General features: G+C 32.5%; 2 protein-coding genes across 4 annotated transcripts in view; one reads left to right on the forward strand and one right to left on the reverse strand.

Annotated features, from left to right (window-relative positions):
- The window catches only part of LOC126746897 (protein FAM184A-like), a 115,440-nt gene extending 105,570 nt beyond the window's left edge, over positions 1-9,870 (reverse strand). Inside the window, exon 1 of one of the 3 annotated variants that reach the window (XM_050455305.1) lies at positions 9,732-9,870. In XM_050455305.1, the coding sequence (XP_050311262.1) occupies positions 9,732-9,772 (41 nt within the window). In that variant the 5' untranslated portion in view covers positions 9,773-9,870. Of the gene's footprint in view, positions 1-5,922; positions 5,991-9,731 lie in introns of those variants that run through there. The other 2 variants (XM_050455303.1, XM_050455304.1) reach the window with 2 other exon arrangements.
- LOC126746911 (uncharacterized) overlaps positions 1-20,435 on the forward strand; it is a 32,498-nt gene that overhangs the window by 2,472 nt on the left and 9,591 nt on the right. The window contains exons 2-4 of the mRNA XM_050455335.1: positions 8,952-9,214; positions 9,267-9,427; positions 9,481-9,714. Of these exons, the coding sequence (XP_050311292.1) occupies positions 8,952-9,214; positions 9,267-9,427; positions 9,481-9,714 (658 nt within the window). The remainder of the gene's footprint in view (positions 1-8,951; positions 9,215-9,266; positions 9,428-9,480; positions 9,715-20,435) is intronic.

The raw sequence follows: 20,435 nt of genomic DNA on the forward strand, positions 1-20,435 counted from the left end.
ACATAATATAGTTAACAAAATTTGGATTAATTTCAATTTTGCGAAGTAACCATTCACAAAAAGTTACACGTAGCTGAAAATCTTGATTGTGAAGTTCTTGATGCAACTTAATGTGATATGGGTGGTATTTATATTTCCGTGTTGTCCGGTTTACCGTTGTCTACGAAACATCAGAAAGTAAGGCTAACCTACGGCTACCAATGTGGGGATCCTCCTCAATTTGCAAAAGAATTTCAAGTTCTTTACCTTCATTTGCCACCCTATTAGCAACATTACGTTTTGGCAGATCCACGCTACCAGTCGTCATAAATCGGTCCATAACAACGCGAAAACTGCGGGAATCGGGTGTGCGCCGTTGAGGATATTTTTCTCTATATAGCCTTTGAGCTAGCAGACAATTTTTATTTGCTTCACCCAAAACAAAAATCATATCAATAAATTCATTTCTTGAATAATTCATTTTTAATATTGAAAACAAATATCTAAAAAACACCTTAAAACAAATCTAACTATTAATCTCTAATTAACTAATGTAACTGTCTTTTTGTTATTGAGATTTTTTTCATTTGTTTCCACGGCGCCTTGATGGATACATAAAAAATACGAGGTGCTTCAAAACTTTAAGTCGGCATTGTCAGTTTTTACAGGAGAAAAACAGAAAAATCCATGATATCTCAAAAACTGTTAGATATAGAGATAGGACATTATTAATAAAATTTATAGGCTCTTAAGTAAGCTATTAGATGACATGAAAATATACAGGGTGTTTCATTTAAAATAAGAGAGATTTTTATATTTAAAGTTGGGCAAGTTTGGCCTTTCAAAAAAAACACCCTGTATAACAAAATGAATAATTTTACATAGCATGCATATCAAAGTAACTTTATTTTACTTCTGATGATAAAAATTAAGTCTGTATTCAAAATTTAGGTGCTAAATTTTAATATTAAAGAGATGCGTGCAAATTCTAAATTTTTAACAAAATTTGATTTATCTCCTAAACTATTAATTTTTGGCATATTAAACCATTATCAAAAAAGATTGGTAATTACGCAAAGAATTCAAAAATGTTTTGCAATACAGGGTGTTCCATTTAAAAAAATTAACTTTTGTAGTGCTCTGCTTTTTCGGAACACCCTGTATAGTCCAAAATATTTTTAAAATGTGAAGAATGCTTAACCAAATAATAGTCCAGGAGCACGTCATCGATAAATAATATCATCAATGCATAATACTACTCCGCGCTTTGAAAAACTCACCCTGTACATAAAAAATTAACAAAATGACGAAATTGTTTATACAATAACATAAAAAAAAATTGTTTTTACCTTTTCTTGTCACTAAGTACCTTTATTTTCGTGTAAAAAATGTTTCTAACGAATAACGATATGCCACATGTAACAAAAATAATTAGGTAACTTACGAAAAACAAATAAGTTTGTCTTCAAGGACGCGTGAACCAAATTCTGGAAAGCAACCTAATTGAGCAGGTATAAACTTATGTCTCTTTCTAACACCGCTAAATCTATTGCGATATATCTCTTTCACCGTTCTAAAACAGCTAAACCTATTGTGCCCTTTCGTTTCCATGACCCTTTCCTTTACAGGTTGATTAAAAAAAAAACATATTTTTTACTTCAAATCGTTTATTTATAAGTCTTGCTCAAATTATTCGCTATCAATTCTAATACACGCGTAGCATTGCTTTCTTATTTCTCTTGTGGTATACTGTAATGTTAGTTCCCGTCTCATTATTACAAAAGCGTCATTAATTTTTCCTATCAATTGTTCCCTTGTATTCATAGGTTCGAAATACACAAGTTCTTTTGCACGGCCTTAGACGTAAAAATCTAGCGGCGTCAAGTCCGGTGATCATGCAGGCCATGGGATAGGGCCATTTCTGCCAATCCAAGTATTGGGAGATGCATTGTCTAGGTGCTCCCGGATCGCCAATCTCCAGAGCGCTGGGCACCCATCGTGTTGGAACGTCATTTGTTCTTCATTGAGAAAACGTGAAACCCCGTTCAAGAGTTCGGGCAGATCATTTAATAACAAATCTAAATAATAATCCCTATTCAAATTATCCGGTAAATAATGTGGACCAATTAGGGTATTACCAATTAGGCCTGCCCAAACGTTTACTGAGAATTTCCTTTGAAAGGACACGACTTTCTTCATTTTTGAGTTTTCTTCTTTTGGGGCTTAATAATGCAAATTAGGAAAGTTGGTAACTTCCTCCCTTGAAAACTTGGATTTATTTGTCCACAGTATGTTTTTAAGAAATCGCAGTTATCCACGTCCCTATATAGCAGGAGGCGGCAAAACTGAATGTGTCTTTGGTAGTCGTTTCCTTCAAGATCTTGCACGGGAGTGTAATGAACGGGATGCTTTTCGTATAAAGAACAGACCAGACCTTCCATACACTTAGGTTTATATTGGCAGCTACAGTCCGGATGCTCATTGTGGGATCTTCGTCAAAAGCTTCCAGAATTGGTTCGTCATCAGCAACATTATGTTGTCTGCGAACTCCAGGTTTACGGCGATTTAGACTACCAGTTTCACTTAAGCGTCTAAAGGTCGTTTCAAAAGTATGACGATTAGGTTGGCGTATATTGGGAAAACGCTCTTGGTAAATTCTTTTTTCTTCTTGTCTCCATTTTCCATCAGCTCTAGCATATGCCATTAGAATATTGGCGTACTCCTCGTTTGTAAAGCCACCAGCCATAGGAGGCAACAGTAACAATAAAACAAAGTTAACGAAAGTCATCAAAAACAATATGAATAGAGCGGAGTTAAAAATATGTGAAGTAGCGTAGAAAGACAAGTCTTGAATAAATAATACTCGTATTATGGTTAGTGGAAGGTAACAGTTTAAGGTAGCGGGGCACAAAGAGAGTGTCGCCGAATGATAAAGGAGATATAAGTTTATACCTGCTCAATTAGGTTGCTTTCAAGAAATTGGTTCACGAGTCCTTGAAGACAAACTTAGTTGTTTTTCGTAAGTTACCTAATTATTTTTCTTACATATGGCATATCGTTAGAAAGACTATTAACTAGAGAAGTTTTTTAACACATTTTAAAACCCCACAACTTTTTTTTATTATTATTTTTTCCATTGTAAAGTTGACGTAATTTTTTTTTCTATTGATTTCAGAAAGTTGGTTACTCCACTATTAGTTTCCCTTTAAATATTTTTCTTAGTTATTACCTAAATCTGAATGAGACAGCATAGTCTTTAAAATAAGATTAATTGTGCGTCATTTTGGCCAAACATTAAAAAAAAAATAAAGGCTAAAGTAAACGTTAAGTTAAAGTAAAGGTTAAAAAAACGGGGAAAATTACTCCTTAATTTTGAGGAAAAATAAAAAAATACTATGTGTTTTAAATAGCTAGTAACCTCACCTATTCACCATTTCCGTTTGGCTACTCACCTTCCGAACACCCTGTATAGGGTTGGGTTGAGTTGGATTGGATTAGGACGTTGAGCACATGGAGGGCTCGATATCTACGAGCCCTCTATATATTTTTTCACATGAATAGAATCTCAAAATGTTAGAAAATATAGAGGTACGAACATCTGCATAAGGATATGAATCTTTTGCTTGTGTACAAAGAGTGAAACCCATTCACTATTATAATGTAAAAGCACTGCTATTATTTTTGCAGATAGATTTAGATGTATTTCGTGTTTTCTCTTTTTATATAGGATAATATGCTTTTTAATTGTGCTTGTTTCTTATTACTTACATTGAATTTTAGAGAAATAACTATGTTTATTATAGAAAATATACATAATTTGGCAACTGCGAGATCACATGTCAAAAGTTTGACAATGTAATCGTTAATAGCAACGAGTTTCGATCATCAAATAGACTAAAGTAGAGCTTATTTTTGACATCATTTAAAGCAATATTAAATATTATTTTTTAGCGTCCTATGTGAATAATCCGCATTTTTTTTCTCTTAATCTATTCTTTTTAAAGTACTCTTTATACTTAAATTTTAAAATATTGCAAAATCGGAGATACTTAAAGTCGACAAGACCCGATTTTTTTACATACGTTAAATACGTAATTATTGCCGGCTTGCACAAGGTTTTTTTAGCTCTTATTTTGCTATAATTAAAAAATATAAATACTGAGGCAATTTTTTGGGGGCTTAAATTGTAAATTTATGGTATTTTTTATCGCTTTGTACCCCTATAATCACATATTTTGTAATTAACACACACGACAAAATAAAACAACCTTATTGATAAAAATGGAAGTGGCTTTACTATGTCCCTAGTAGTATTTTTTGGTTTTGTCTGGAACACTTTTTAGTTAGATGGGTTGGCTCAATTTTAGATAATAAGGGCATAATATAGTTTGATTTTACAATACATGCACAAAACACATTTATCAGCTGTTAAAAAATAGGAATTATTTATTTAAATTATTTGATATTTTATGTAATTTAATATAAATTTAAATTTTGAAAAAAAAACATAGTTTAAGATATTTAATTATTAATAGGTAAATAATAAAGATGAGGTTTAATGTTAATTAACTTATAAGCAAAACAATAAATATGTTTATTAATATATACAGGGTGTCCCGATTCATGTGGGAAATCTCTCGGATCCAGATAGAACATCGAAAAATAATACCTAACGTTCCTTTTAAAAAAAATCCTACAGGCCTTCTTTACGAAGATACAGCCTCCTAAAGGACGCTGCTGGAAATTGGTATTTCATAAATTACTTTTAAACTACCCGGTAGAATTTAATAAAAATTTTAGGTGATGAACACTATTAGGGACCTCTTAAAATCACATCCTTAAAATACATTTACCTTGTTTACTTTACCAGGGGCGGACTAGGTTGTACACTTTAATGCGTATATTTTTAACAGCCTGTATGTTAAAGTCTACAAAAAATAAATTTAAATACCTTGAACCCTAGGCTAAAAAAGAGGTATTTTTGTTCATTATCGATAAAATGAACCGTTTTGGAGAAAAAAAATAATAAACGAGCCAATGTTTTTTTTTTTTTTTTTTTTAAATGAGATAAGTACGCCAGTTATTTAAAGATCAGAAAATTTCGATGTAAGTTATTTAATTTAAAAAAAATACATGTTCCTAAAAATACTGTGGTGTCCTAAAAAATACTTTTACAAAATATTTCTTATTTATTATACGTTTATTTCTTTTTTGTCATTCTTAAGATAAAAACTAAATTTAAAAAAAATAAAAAAATTATGTAAACCAATTGTATTGTACCTGACTTAATTATCGGAATTTTTGCATTTTTGAACGGATTATTGTTACAAACGTTGCTATACTCCAAATTTAGCAAATACCTATCATTTAAACCTAATCTTTGTCAACATAATCATTCTTTATTTGATAATATTTTTTTAATTTTTGTATTTTTTGGTAACTTTTAATTTAAATTACGTCAAAATATGAAGTTTACTTTTATTGAGTATGCAGATATGCATCTTATGTATGGTCTGGCGTCTCGCAATCCAATCGCATTATTCCGGATCAGAAAACATTTCAACGTGTTGATCAACGTCTAAGGGAAACTGGTAGGTTTCTGTTTTCCACTTAATGAGGAATACTATTAAATTTCCTTAATGCAATTTTAGGATGTTTTGAAAAAAAAGAATAATGGTGGTTGGAGGAGAACAGCACGTACAGTGCAATTGGAAGAAAATATTTTAGACGCTGTAGCTTCAAGAACAATTGATGTACCGATATCACTTACAAAAAGTGCATGAACTACTGCCTAGAGATTTACTTCTTTTTTTTCTACTTCTGCTCCTAGAATATACTTCGCAAACTGGCTGTTAGATCAGCAGCGAAATAACCCTAACTTTATCAGCACGATTCTTTTTACGGATGAAGCAGGGTTTACTAAAAATGAAATTAAAAACTTACATAACTCGCTTGTATGGGCTGATGAAAATCCCCGTGATACTATTATTTCTCATCATCAACATCAATTCCAATCAATAAATATCTGGGCGGGAATTATTGGCAATTTTTTGATTGGGCCATTTGAACTGCCACCACGTTTAAACGGAGAACTTTATTTGGAGTTCCTAATAAAGCATTTATTTAGCATAAAAAAGCTACATATTATAAGTACAAGTTTGCCTTATTAGTCTTATTACAATAGTAGAAATATAAAAAAAAAAACAACATCTGTAAATATGAGAAAATTAAATAAAAATAAAAATAAGAAATGTAATGTATGTACAGGACACAAACAAAAAGAAACAAGAATAAACCTACAGTGCTAAGTGTATAAATAAAATAAATAAAAACGGGCTAAAATTTGTAAAATTAAAATAAATAAATATAACTATCTGTACTAACAGTTATCTAAAATAAATTTTCTTAGGAGCCTTTTGAATCGGTTTAGATTATCACAGGTAATTTGTTAAATTCAGATAATCCCTTATATAAAACCGAGTTTTGCATTTGGGTCGAATTGCACCGTTCCAATAAAATAAAATCTGTACGATTTCTCGTATGATAACTATGAATATCACTAAATACCTTCAATCCATCACACAAATAGTTAGGTAACAAATTATTTTTAAGTTTAAAAACAAACAGAGACACATTAAATAAAACTCTTTGCTTCACAGACAACACATTCAGAACATTCAACATACATTTAATTGGCGTATACCAACTACATTTTAAAATTTGTCTCATAGCTCTATTTTGTATTTTCTCCATTTGGTTTATTTTATACTGAGGTAGATTAAATAACAAAGTCGAACAGAATTGTAAGTGTGGGAGAGCAATAATATTATAGAGTTGTAGTTTGGTATGCATGCTTAAGTTTTTACCTATTCGAGTTATAAAACCGCCTTTTTTTGAAAATTTTCGCATTACATAATCAGCATGAGCTTGAAAGTTTAGATTGCAATCCAACATTATGCCTAAATATTGAATTTTCCCATCATAAGTAATATTTTTCCCCATTTACAGCTATGTGCATATTTTGGATTTCCGCTTCACTAAGCTTTGATTTCTTTCTAAATATGCAAAATTTGGATTTATCAGTATTTAGACATAGCTTATTAACACACAGCCAATCAAAAATACGCCCAAATCATCATTCAAATCTTTCTGCATTTGTTGTAAGTTTTTACCTATAATATAAAGAATTGTGTCGTCAGCAAAAAGAATAATTTTACACTTAAGTGTTACTCTAACCATATCATTAATATAGATTAAAAATAACAGCGGACCCAAAACCGTTCCTTGTGGTACACCATATTTAACATTTACAGACTCCGACAAACAATTTTTATAAGACACACGTTGAGATCTTTTATCCAAGTATGACTTAAACCACTCTAAAACAGTATTCTTGATTCCTATATGCTCTAATTTGTTTATTAAAATACTCCTATCTACTGTTTCACAAGCCCTCTTAAAATCAAGAAAAACGGCTAAGACATAGTTATCACAGTCTTATTTTGAATTAGCTGCTCAACAGGAGCACATTAAATGGATTTTTAACCCTCCTTCATCTCCTCATTTTGGAGGATTGTGGGAAACAGGAGTCAAGTCAGTAAAGGGACATTTTATTAGAATTGTGGGAGAGCAAATATATAACATATGAAGAATTCTATACCATTCTAGTTCAGATAGAATCGGTTTTAAATTCCCGTCCCTTGTGTTCTATCAGTTCAGATCCAAATGACTTAACAGTATTAACTCCCGGGCATTTCTTAACGCTGTCTCCATTATCTTCTATTCCGGAGCCAGATGTCACCAATTTAAAAGTTTCTAGACTCGACAGATGGCAATTGTTGCAAGGAATGCACCAAGACTTTTGGAATCGGTGGCATACCGAGTACCTACATTCCTTGCAACAAAGGCAAAAGTGGTATAAGGAAACTAAAATAAGCTAAAGAGGGGATGTTAATGGTAATTAAAAATGAACTTTTTCCTCCTCTAAAATGGCTTATTGGGCGTATTATTACACTCCATCCTGGTGCAGATGGTGTAACAAGAGTGGCTACGGTGCGTACAGCCAATGGAGTATATAAGCGACCATTGGTAAAATTGTACCCCTTACCAAACCAGTAAATCTCTTTATGTTAAAAATATTTTTAATAATCATTAGTTAGTTTTCTTTCTTTTTGAATCAATTTTTTCTTTTTTTTTGCATAGTAAAATACTTTGCATTTTAGTGGGCGGTTATGGTCAATACTTTATAGTATAGAGAATTATTTTTGTTGGGATTGATATCAGTAAAATTAATCTATAATTGATTATTGCAAGGAATGAATAAACTAACTTTAATATATCATTGCACTCAGTATCTTTGCGCGTTAGTAAAAAAAGGTGGCCTATGCGACATGCGCTATGCGCGAAGAATTTTGGATTGCAATAAGCGGCAGTATCTCTCTCGTTTTGTTTGTTGAAAGTACCACCAACTTTTCGGGTACCGCAAAAACCTTAATTCTACAAACTCAAAATTAGTGTAAACAGAGGCGCCTCAAATTCATGAGAACTATAAAGTGCACGAAGATCCAGCAACTAGATTCTCACGGGTAAGTCGTTAAGGCCCCTTTGTTTCGCCGCTCAATGGTGAATAATATCAAAATTTCTCTTTTTATACAGTCCACAGTTTTATCTCATTTATTAGTCGATTATTCACCAAAGAATAATTTGTAAAATTAATTACTCGTAATTAATGAATTTAAATTTGAATTTGAATTTAACTTTAATTTCGAGTAATTTGAACATTTAGCAACATTTGTATAAAACACTTTTCTGTACTCAAAAAATTATGTGAAAAATGTTTTTCCTAAAGGTCACACTACATAAAAAACCTATAAAATATTTCCAAATTTTTAAATTTTGGCCAACCTAAATCCTTTATAAAACTCGTAAAGAATCCTTTCAGGAAGTTTAATTAATTTTTATTTTACTTCCAGAGGAAATCATTAAATCCCACTACAGCTCCTACTGAAGAAGTCCACGCCAAGACCCCACGTTCAAACAACTCGCATTTTTTTTATTTCCTACGACTGATGCAGCTTTTTCCTGAAACTCACCCAGCAACCCTACACGCAGTACTAACAGCATGCAAAAGCAATTTCTTTTACGCTATCGATAAGCTACTTTATGCCCAAAAGTGCAAAACCGCTTTAACTATACGGAGCAGGCCAGGGTTCAAGAATAAAATGAACCTTTCCAGGTAAGTTTATAAGAATTTGAGACAAATAGTTTTAAATTGGATCACGTTTCAGGCCCAGACTTAATTTAGCCTGTACTGCACCAAGAGGTCAGTTTGTAGCAAAAACAACCGCAGAAGTCTCTCAGAACCTGGTGGATAAGCCGTTTGCCCAAGTGGTACCAAACAACATCCAAGCACCTTCCGTTTGTATAGAGTCTAATGCTAATCAAACAGGTGATTAATTTTGTTTTTTAATAATTAATTATTATATAGCAACCCATTTTTAGAGCAACAATCTTACAACAGTAGTAACAGTATTATTGAAATAGTTTGCTACGATAATGAATCAGTTGTTAAGCACAATGATTCCATGGAAATCGAAACTTTTAGCGATAACCTTGAAAGTATCGAGCCAACTATCGGGGAAAATATGCCAGAGGTGAATGAAGATAATGATCCCCCAGTGATAGTAGTGGAAACCAGTCAAGAGTCTGACGAAGTTATTTGCATTAATAATGGAGGTAATACAACTACTTACTCAGTGGCTTTAGGTATTCCAACTATTGGAAACATCCACATTTTTCCTTTCACTGCGCGAATTAAACCGAACGTAAATTTGCGTATAACTTTTTGAGCGCGACTCCAGAAATATCGATCAACTTTGAACTGTTCAGTATGCAAACGTCAATTGAAAATAGAACAGATGGAGTGATGAGGTTAGGTGATCAAGTGTATTTTTGTATTGCTTATTTTTAATTGGATTAAGAGTTTATTTCTTTGGCAAAGCCAAAATTTTCCATCTTAAGTTCAAGTGGTTTAATAAAATTAAATGTTTTCGTATGTAATATACGTAATTAAACCACAATTTCAAAATGATTTAGGCAGCGATACCGTTGAAATGTGGTAAAGGCAGTAAGTAGTGTTGGTAGACTAGAAAAAATTTTAAAGTATATCATTATTACTGAAATTCAATTTTTACTATTTTTTTATTAATTATTTTATACCTTTAATTCTGTATATCCCAAAGTATGTCCCCTGTATATCCCAAAAATTGACTAAAATCTTTTCAATCAATCAATTCTTTAAAAATTGATTCAAAATTAAAAAAAAAATTAAATGAAAATTGACGTCTTTTGTTCAAAAGGTTTTGCTTTTCTTATGATTAAAAGAAAATTTCCAACTATTTAATGAAAAAGAAAAATCTATCGATGGCTCACCTTAACATAAGATTTATCAATTCTGCTTTTGATGAATTTTTGTTTTAGATAGTCAATATAAATCCGACATAATTGACCTTATACAGGGTGTTCCGTTGATCGTGTTACAAATTTCTAGGGCAGATAGAAAACGTCAAAAGAAAAACAAAAGTTCATATAAACATGGGTCCGGAAAAGCTTCCTCAGGGGGCTAGAGCTCTTTGAAAATAACCTTTAAAAACTAGTTTTTTTTCAATAGCTCCGGAACTACTTTAGCTATCGCAACGAATTTTGGGAGGTAAATTATTGTTAGTACGTTTATTTTTTTGAACCTACTAAATAAAAAAAAAATTTACCAGGGGCTTCAGAATCAGGGGGGTATTTGGTAAATTTAGGCCCATTTCTTTAAGAGTTTAATTTCTGCCCGTTTGGGCATTAGATTATGGTGTTCCTATGCTTTTTACATAAAAAAGGTGCTCTTAGTAAAAGTCGGTAAATGATATCACCGTTTTTGTGAAAATTGACGAAAAGGAAGTTATGATATACAAAAATGAATTATCTATTATTATTAATAAACAATTTAAAAAAAAATCTGGTGTAAGTAAAAAATAAATGTTTAAAAAAAGTTAAGGTAGCCACTTTATTAAATTGGTACTCAAATTAATTAACTGTCACTTTAATTACCTTGAGGCATAAAATAATGATTTTAAGTGTAATAAAAAACCAACAAATTAACAATTTTAGAAACCTAAACAAATTTTATTAAAGATTGGTATTACAAAAATAAACCTAAAATATTAATTGCTCAAAATGCCGGCCGCCACGATCGATACATTTATTGTATCTACGCACCATATTAAGGTTGACGTGGTTAAAAATATCAGGCGTGGTGTGGCAATTTTTCTACCCTATGCATATTTTTTTTTGGCTTGCCTCATAAATGCACGGCAGCTTTTAGTCTGGTGAGCGTGGTGGTGGGCAGATCATCCCTCCCTTTTTATACTTACTGATTTCATCTTTGGACGCCACTTAATTTAATTAAAGTTTATTTAAATTTTATAATTAAAGATGTTGTTTATAATTAAGTAAATCAAGAAACTTAATTATGTTTTTTTTTTAAGCAATAGTCTGGACTGGTATCAACTTCAAGTGAAACGGTTTATTTTAATTTTTTAACAAAATTTATTTTATACCCTAGATGTCAACTGAAACATTGCATTCCGTGCGGTCAATAAAATACTTACAACTATTTACAAATGGTGGTGTGATAGTGATAAAAAAATGGATAAAAAAGATACTGAAAATAGTGATAGTAACACTCAAATATCACAAAGAGAACGTGTAGCTCTATGGGTTTATATTAAATTAAAATAGGAATATGACATTAATTATATGACGTTAAACCTGGGGAAAATTCATGAATTCACTACGCAGGAAAAAAGGATTAAATAGACAGTACGCACAGGGCTACTTATAAATCAAAGTATGTGTACCAACAAAAATAAATACCACAATCAATCAAAATAGAATAAATAAATCATTAAACCAAGTTCATATAAGTATGATGAAATTTTACCAACTCCGCCACGCAGCTTAAACACTTCCTGCTCAGCGTTACTGCGTAGGAATGCTAGGGAAGCATTATCCAGCAATTGACAGGCCTGAAGGCATGGCCTTAGGTGGATGAGGATGAAGGTCAACAGTCTGGAAGTAGCAAGGGTTGAAGGCAGGGCTCGGCGTTGAAAATGGCGTCAGGCAGTATGGCAGCAATCACGTGGTTGGGGCAGGTAAAAGTAGACAAAATGACATAAGGACTAAGGACTAAGCAATAAGTAAGAAGGACCCCCCAAAAATATCAGTCAAAGATAGTTTGTGGCGTAGAATTATGAACCTTCGTTAAAGTTGATTGGGCAGCAACGCAGGACGAGGGAATCTCTAAATAAAGGAAGGAATACCTGATTTAAAGACACTTACAAAGGAACCACGTGCTACTTACGTGATGTCATGGGAAAACTCAAAAATCACAAAATCAGATAAACCACGCCCGCCAGCAAAAGGAAAACTACATCGGTAGATGCAGTGCGAAAAATAAGTAAGTTTAAAATATTAACACATCCCGAAATGGAAAACTTTACTTGATTCGCCCTTTTTTCTAGGCAAAATTAGAACGACTTGTCAGATCTTCGGTCGCACGCCAAAAAGAAAGATGGATGGGCATCAAGGTTCACCTTGGTGCTTGGTGACCTCCCACCACCGAACCATTGCCGTTGTTGCCAAGGTACCTTTTACCAGGAAAAGGAATAGAGCTGCTAGGAAATCTACATAAATAATTATGTACGACTGAAGAACATAAACCAGGACCTATCAAAATCCTTCAATAATGATATGATTCTCAATCAATAATGATAATGATTTTAATTCATTTTGAATATTGAAAATAATAAGATCAGCCGCTTTTCCGTTCCAGCACAATATGGCAACTCTGAACCTTAACCCGAAGATCGATATGCGCTGATTGTTTAAAGCAAGGTCAAGTTAGACTGGATTTTGTTTATGCATTTTTTGATAATAAAATACTTAAATACAAACGTAAACTGTGTTGTTAATAATAAAACATGTAACACAATATAAAAAACAGGTTTAATGATGTCGAAATAAATTAAAAGTACTTCAAGAGTCCATTTAATTATTTAAAAGTCTCTAGAGCTTTTAGGCAACACACAGTACATACTTTGTTTAAATTATGGATACCTCCGAAAGCGATGTTGCCGAGATTAACATAAATAAATTAGAATAATTAATAAACAATATTCTTTCCAAATTAAAGTAAACTAAATAAAAAGAAAGTATGTAGTATTTTTTTAAGATGATGCTAAGGGAACAAAAAAATGCTACAGTGGTTTGGATTACTTCAGCAGCAGCGGAAATTCTGGCCACCAGGTCTTCTTCTGACTCGACTGAAGTTTCATATACGAGACTTTTCATATGCCCCTAAAGAAAAAAATCTAAGGGTGTCAAATCTGGTGAGCGCGCTGGCCAGGTGACAGGGCCTCCGCGGCCAATCCAGCGCCTTCCAAACTTTTCATTTATAAACTCGCGGACAATAAGTGAAAAATGAGCTGGCGCTCCATCGTGTTGCAGCCATAAGTTCTGTCGTATATTTAGGGGCAGATCATCTAATAGTTCTGGCAGTACATTTCTTAAAAAATTTAAATAAATATTTCCCGTTAAACGAGGAGGCAACATAATTGGACCAATTAAGCGTTCTCCAACAATACCGGCCCACATATTGACCGAAAACTTATGTTGATAGCTCCTAAAATGAATACCATAAGGATTTTCCTCACTCCACACATGATTATTCTTAGAATTAAAAATGCCTTCTTTTGTAAATAAAGCCTCGTCAGTAAAAAGGACATATTTTGGAAATTGAGGTTCTTCTGTACACCGGTCAAGAAACCACTGGCAAAAATTCACGCGGGGCATAAAATCATTGCGTCCTAATGATTGCGCACCTTTTGCAGGTGGTAGGGCCGAAGAAGCTGTTCATTAACAGCGTTCCATACCCTAACATGATTTACATGCATCGCATCAGCTACTGCTCGAGTACTTACTGATGGGTTATCTTCAAATCGCTGAAGCACTTCTTCCTCAAAATCCGGGATTCGGATGTTCCTTTGCGCGCCATTATCTTGGCGTTTTATTTTAACGGAGCCAGTCTCCCTGAGCCGTTGATTGACCCTTTCAAAAAGTGTGTAAGCTGGGATTCGCCTTTCGGGAAACCGCTCTTCATATAGTCGAGAAGCAGCTCTACCATTACATCGAACTTCCCCATAAATTAAAAGCATATCGGCGTATTTAGCAAAAGTGTAATCTTCCATTACTTAACCGCAATAAAAAGGGAATTAATATCATGTAAAAAATACTGACAGTGACAAATTTAAAAAAAAAAACAGTGGCAATGAATTAGCATTATTATTATTATTATTAAAATAATTAATTCAGGTGCTGTATCTTAGTTTGGTTTTAGTCAATTTCCACAAAAACGGTGATATTTACCGACTTTTACTAAGAGCACCTTTTTTATGTAAAAAGCATAGGAACATCATAATCTAATGCCCAAACGGGCAGAAATTAAACTCTTAAAGAAATGGGCCTAAATTTACCAAATACCCCCCTGATTCTGAAGCCCCTGGTAAATATTTTTTTTTATCTAGTAGGTTCAAAAAAATAAACGTACTAACAATAATTTACCTCCCAAAATTCGTTGCGGTAGCTAAAGTAGTTCCGGAGCTATTGAAAAAAAACTAGTTTTTAAAGGTTATTTTCAAAGAGCTCTAGCTCCCTGAGGAAGCTTTTCCGGACCCATGTTTATATGAACTTTTGTTTTTCTTTTGACGTTTTCTATCTGCCCTAGAAGTTTGTAACATGATCAACGGAACACCCTGTAAAAACGTAGCTCTCTGAAAGTAACTCTAGAACTATGAGATATAGTCGCCTTCGTTCTTATCGTTCTTATCGGGTTCAAAGGTCACCACGTAATATGAATCAAATTGAAAAATCAGTGGCTGCCAAAATGTTATTTCCTTGAGAGTTTGACAATACATTGAACGCCGTCATGTGACAAATTAAAGCCGCGTATACACCTTAGATCATAAATTATTAACTGACGTGATGCCTTTAACGCCGTAAAAATGTCTGCGGAATACTACGTATCCGAGATCCGACATGTAAAACATACGTTGGTTATTTCCTTTCATGACGTGAAAAAGCCCATAAGTATAAAGCCCGTTGGGTATACGCCTCATCGGTATATGCCTAGAATCCGCGATATTCTGCTAAGTTGCCAGACATAATACTTACTTTTCTTTTTTGAAATATTGTCCGAAATAGATGGAATTCTCAATAACAATTTTTCTTTACGCAATAATATCTAAATCTAAGCATTTTATATTTTTTTATGAGAGCAAAAATGCCTCCCTAGCCTTTCATTAAAATTGTACATATTTCATTTAAAAATGGTTGTTACCTAAATTTTTGAGAAATTAGTATACGATTTAGCATGACCCTATGTATGTGCATAACATACTAATTTGTCGATTTCAGGACACAGCGTATAATTTTTAACGATTATTTGATCTTGTCTTCTGCTTTGTTTATGTGTGATTGTGTTTTTTTGTAATAATTATTGGGAAACTATACATTTTGGTATAATGACAAACAATTAATTTGTATTGTGTGTGATGCAGTGCAGTCAGAGACCAGAAAACTACTTTCTTTGTTTAAAGGCAAGTTCATGTTACAATCTCACTTTCAAAATGACATTTTAATTTTATGATTTATTATTTGTCGTTCGACCCAATATATACGTTGATGCAGAGAAAATTAAAAAAGTTGTCTTATCTTTTCTTTTATATCAGTTAAAAGTCAAAAAAAGATAAAAAATAATTTAAAAAAAACTGGTGAATGCGGCGGGCATTTCTATCTCTTAGGGCATTCACCAATTTATTTACTTAGCTTTTTTTAAAAAAATATATACGAGGGGAGCTACGACAGTTCTTTAAAATGTCGTTTTTTTATGAATATTTATTTATTTACACATTACAAGGCAAAAAAAGATGGAATAAAACTAACTATTAAAAAAATGGAGAATGCGCCGGGCATATCTATTTCCCAGCGCATTCATCAATTTATTTACTTAGCTTTGTTTAAAAAAAAAATTTGTACTTTTTAATCATACCTAAATAATAAACGAAATGCAAAAAGAAAACTAATTATTTTAATAACGAAAAAGAAAATAAGGGATTGCTTAGAATGTACAGGAAGAAGTAGCTAAAGTGCTTGGAATTAGTTTAAGAATGGTGCAAAAGGTTGTATATGAAAACAAGAACAATCTTATTTCCAAGCAGGAAACAAAGTGTAAAAGGAAGAAGCCGAAGACTGAAGATTTAAGTGAATGTGTAAAAATGAAGTAACAAATTTGACTAAAAAAAGAAACTAATTATAACTATCATTATCACTAACAGAGTCGGAAACCCTCCGTCATTTTCCGAATCTTCTTCAAATGGAGCAATGATCAATGGTTCAACTTGGATATCGAGTAATTTTTCTCTCTTCCACCAGATTCTAATAATGTTTTCTGTGTGATCCACTGATTTCCGCCAATACTCCTTTGTGTTGTGATTCAATGCCTCATTCCAAACAGCTTCAACCTGGTCAGATCTAAGCCCAGCACCCACATGCTTCTCATAATAAGATTTTGACCCTGCCCATATAAGCTCAATGGCATTAAACTGACAATGGTATGGTGGCAATCTTAAAACTTCATGGCCATATTCACGTACTATTTCGTCAACAGCATATATTTTTGGTCTTTTCAGCGATTTTGCAATTGAAAGAAGTTCGGATTTTAGCATATATGGCAAGGGATTCTAATTTTCTTTTACTAACCATTCATAAATTTCGCTTTTTCTCCAAATTCCATTTGGTTGTTTATTCAAAATTCTTGAATGATACGACGCATTGTCTAATACTATTAAGGAAGGTTCTTGCAAGTTCGGTATTACCTGTTCCTTTAACCATTTTTCAAACATTTCGCAATTCATATTGTCATGATAATCCATACTTTTAGACTTAGAAGAAAAATTTAAACTTGCACCTGGAACGAATCCCGTTGAAGACCCGGCATGTAAAATAATAAATCGTTTTCCCTGACCACATCTTTTTTTTCTTTTCACGCTTTTCACAGATTCATCTTGCCAAGATTTTATTCCACTCCCGTTTAAAAATATCCAAGTTTCATCTAAGAATACCACTTTCCTTAACTTTGATTTTTCATTTTGTGTATATTGTCTTAAAAATCCTATTCGTTGACTTACAATATTTGGTAGTTCACACAAATATCTTCTATTGCAGTCTTTTTTAAAGCGAAAACCTATGCTTTTAATTAATTTTGATAAAGCAGAAAGTCCAATTTCCAAAGTGCCGCGTTGCTTTAAAACATCCCTCAGAAATGACAGCGTTATATTTGTTTTTAGCCTATATAGTTCATAAATCCTATCCCTTACTTCCATTTTTACACATTCACTTAAATCTTCAGTCTTCGGCTTCTTCCTTTTACAATTTTTTTCCTTCTTGGGAATAAGATTGTTCTTGTTTTCATATACAACCTTTTTCCAATATTAAAATAGGGTGCCATGAATGCGTTGAAAGTTCTAGTTTTTAATCAAGTAATCACGGAAAAATAGTTTTTATTGCATTTTGTGACTTAAATCGTTTACACGCCTATTTAAAATGTCCAAACTATTAATTTTGGCATTTATTTAATTTCTTTAAATAGCACATTATCGGGAGCAACCACTTTTAAAATGCGGTTTCTTTTTCCTAATAATTTGATATGATAATTTTTTAAATTGGTCGATAAATAAGTCCATGAGAAAAAAAAACTAATTAGCAAAAATATAATAAATAAAAGCGAAAATATATAAAATAAAAGCGACCTAGGAACCACATATCTTCATAACCCTCTACAGGGTGGTCATTTGAAAACGAATCAGAGCCTATTTTGGGTCCCTCAGAACATTTGCGAAAAAATCCTCGGACCCGCTCCCATGTTCTGAGGGACCCAAAATAGGCTCTGTTTCGTTTTCAAATGGCCACCCTGTATGTATAATCCTTATGATATTAAAAGGCTAAAATCAAGGGCGTACCCAAGATTTTAACTAGAGGGGTGTGGGGAGGGGGGCTGCTTATACCTGTTTCGAGAAGATGATCGGTCGGGTATAATAAAACAAAAATCATAAAAATTGACTTTTATTAATTAGTTTGATTGACACAAAACAACATATTATACAGGGTCCTCCAACAGTGCGTCGGTCTTCCATAAAGTCTAAAAAAATTAGGTTAAAATTTTCTAACCTCTTAAAAAATTCTTTGGACCTGATAGCGCATATCTGGAAAATATTTTGAAGTATACAGGGTGCTTAAAAAAAGTAGGGCGATATAAGCAGCATTTTTTTTAAATGGAATGCCATTCTTTTTATTTTATTTTTAAGACCGCCTTAGGCTACCTAGTATACGCTTTAAATATGGCTGCTTTGTCATGCGCAGTTTGACTGCAATAATTTTTTTTATAAAAAAAATCTGAAACATCATTTAATTTCATCTTGATACTAAAAATGTTAATTTAATGTCAATATTGGACTTAATTGGGATTTTAGAAGAACAGAGAATTACTTTGACTTAAATTGTTTCCTTCTGTCATATACAGGGTGTTCGTAGTTAGCAATCATATTTTACGAATTTCAAAGCTCCATTTCTCGCTTTTTTTAATGGAACACCCTGTATATTTTTTATCCATTTAATGAAGATTTAATACATGAACATTTTTTATTATGTAAACATATTAGCTATCTTTAGTCGTTTTTAAAATATTCACGATAATTATCCGTAGATAATAAAATGTTTAAATAAGAACCAGGAAATCTGCATTCTTAACAAAATAGGTATTTTAATACCTTTGCATTGAAAATTGCATACTTATAAAATGCATTTTAGCAAAGACGAACTTGTTGACATGATATTTGTGTTGGGGGAATCTGAAAAGAATTGCCTCTTAGCCTTTCGAATGTATGGAGCGCGCTATCCTGATAGAAGATGTCCAGAAGAAAAATCTTTTAGATGGTTACTAGCAAGATTTGTGGAAATAGGGAGTGTTTGTTACCCCAAGCAAGGTAAAATGCTGCCTGTTACTAATCAGGAGCAAGAGTTAGATGTGTTATTAACGGTAACCGAAGATCCTCACCTAAGTCAGTCAAATATCGGCAGCATGTTTTATTTACGTCCTATTTAATGTCCTATTTACGGATGAGGCAACATTTCATAAAAACGGATCAGTAAATAGACATAACTTTCATTATTATTCATCCGAAAACCCCCATTTTATGCGGCAGATCGACTACCAGCATAGGTAATTATTAAATGTGTGGTGTGGAATTATTGGAAGCACCATTATCGGTCCCTATTTTTTTAATGGTCATCTCAATGGAGAAATGTACCTTCAATTTTTACAAAATAAACTGCCTAGATTACTTGCAAATCTTCCATTAATTACTAGAAACCGAATGTGGTTTCAACAGGATGGAGCTCCTCCACATTTTTCTGAAAATGTCACTGAATATCTAAATGTAACCTTTGAAGAAAAATGGATTGGACCTATTAATTGGCCAGCCAGATCACATGACCTAACAAAATTAGATTTTTTTATGGGGTTTTGTAAAAGAAATCGTTTATAGTAGAAATCCACCTACAACGGCAGTAGATATGGAGTAGAGAATACGGGATGCGTTTGTTCCAGTAACTCTACAAATACTACATGAAGTAGAAAGATGTTTTCAGGAATGTATTAATTTATGTTTTGAACAAAACGGAGGACATATTGAACACTTAATGTAATAATAATAAAATGATAAATATTTTAATATGCTTGTTTAATTATTATCGTGAATATTTTAAAAACGACTAAAGATAGCTAATATGTTTACGTAATAAAAAATGTTCATGTATTAAATCTTCATTAAATGGATAAAAAATATACAGGGTGTTCCATTTAAAAAATGCGAGAAATGGAGGTTTGAAATTCGTAAAATATGATTGCTAACTACGAACACCCTGTATATGAAAGAAGGAAACAATTTAAGTAAAAGTCATTCTCCATTCTCCTAGAATCCCAATTAAGTCCAATATTGACATTGAATTAACATTTCTAGTATCAAGATGAAATTAAATGATGTAATGATTACTATAAAAAAATTATTACAGTCAAACTACGCATGACAAAGCAGCCATATTTAGCGCATATACTAGGTACCCTAAGGCGGTCTTAAAAATAAAATTAAAAAAATGGCATTCCATTTAAAAAAATGCTGCTTAAATCGTCCTACTTTTTTAAAGCACCCTGTATACTTCAAAATATTTTCCTGATATGCGCTATCAGGTCCCAACATTTTTTAAGAGGTTAGAAATTTTTAACCTTATTTTTTTAGGCT

The sequence above is a fragment of the Anthonomus grandis genome, chromosome 18, assembly GCF_022605725.1.
Source record: "Anthonomus grandis grandis chromosome 18, icAntGran1.3, whole genome shotgun sequence".
Classification (NCBI taxonomy): Eukaryota; Metazoa; Arthropoda; class Insecta; order Coleoptera; family Curculionidae; genus Anthonomus; species Anthonomus grandis.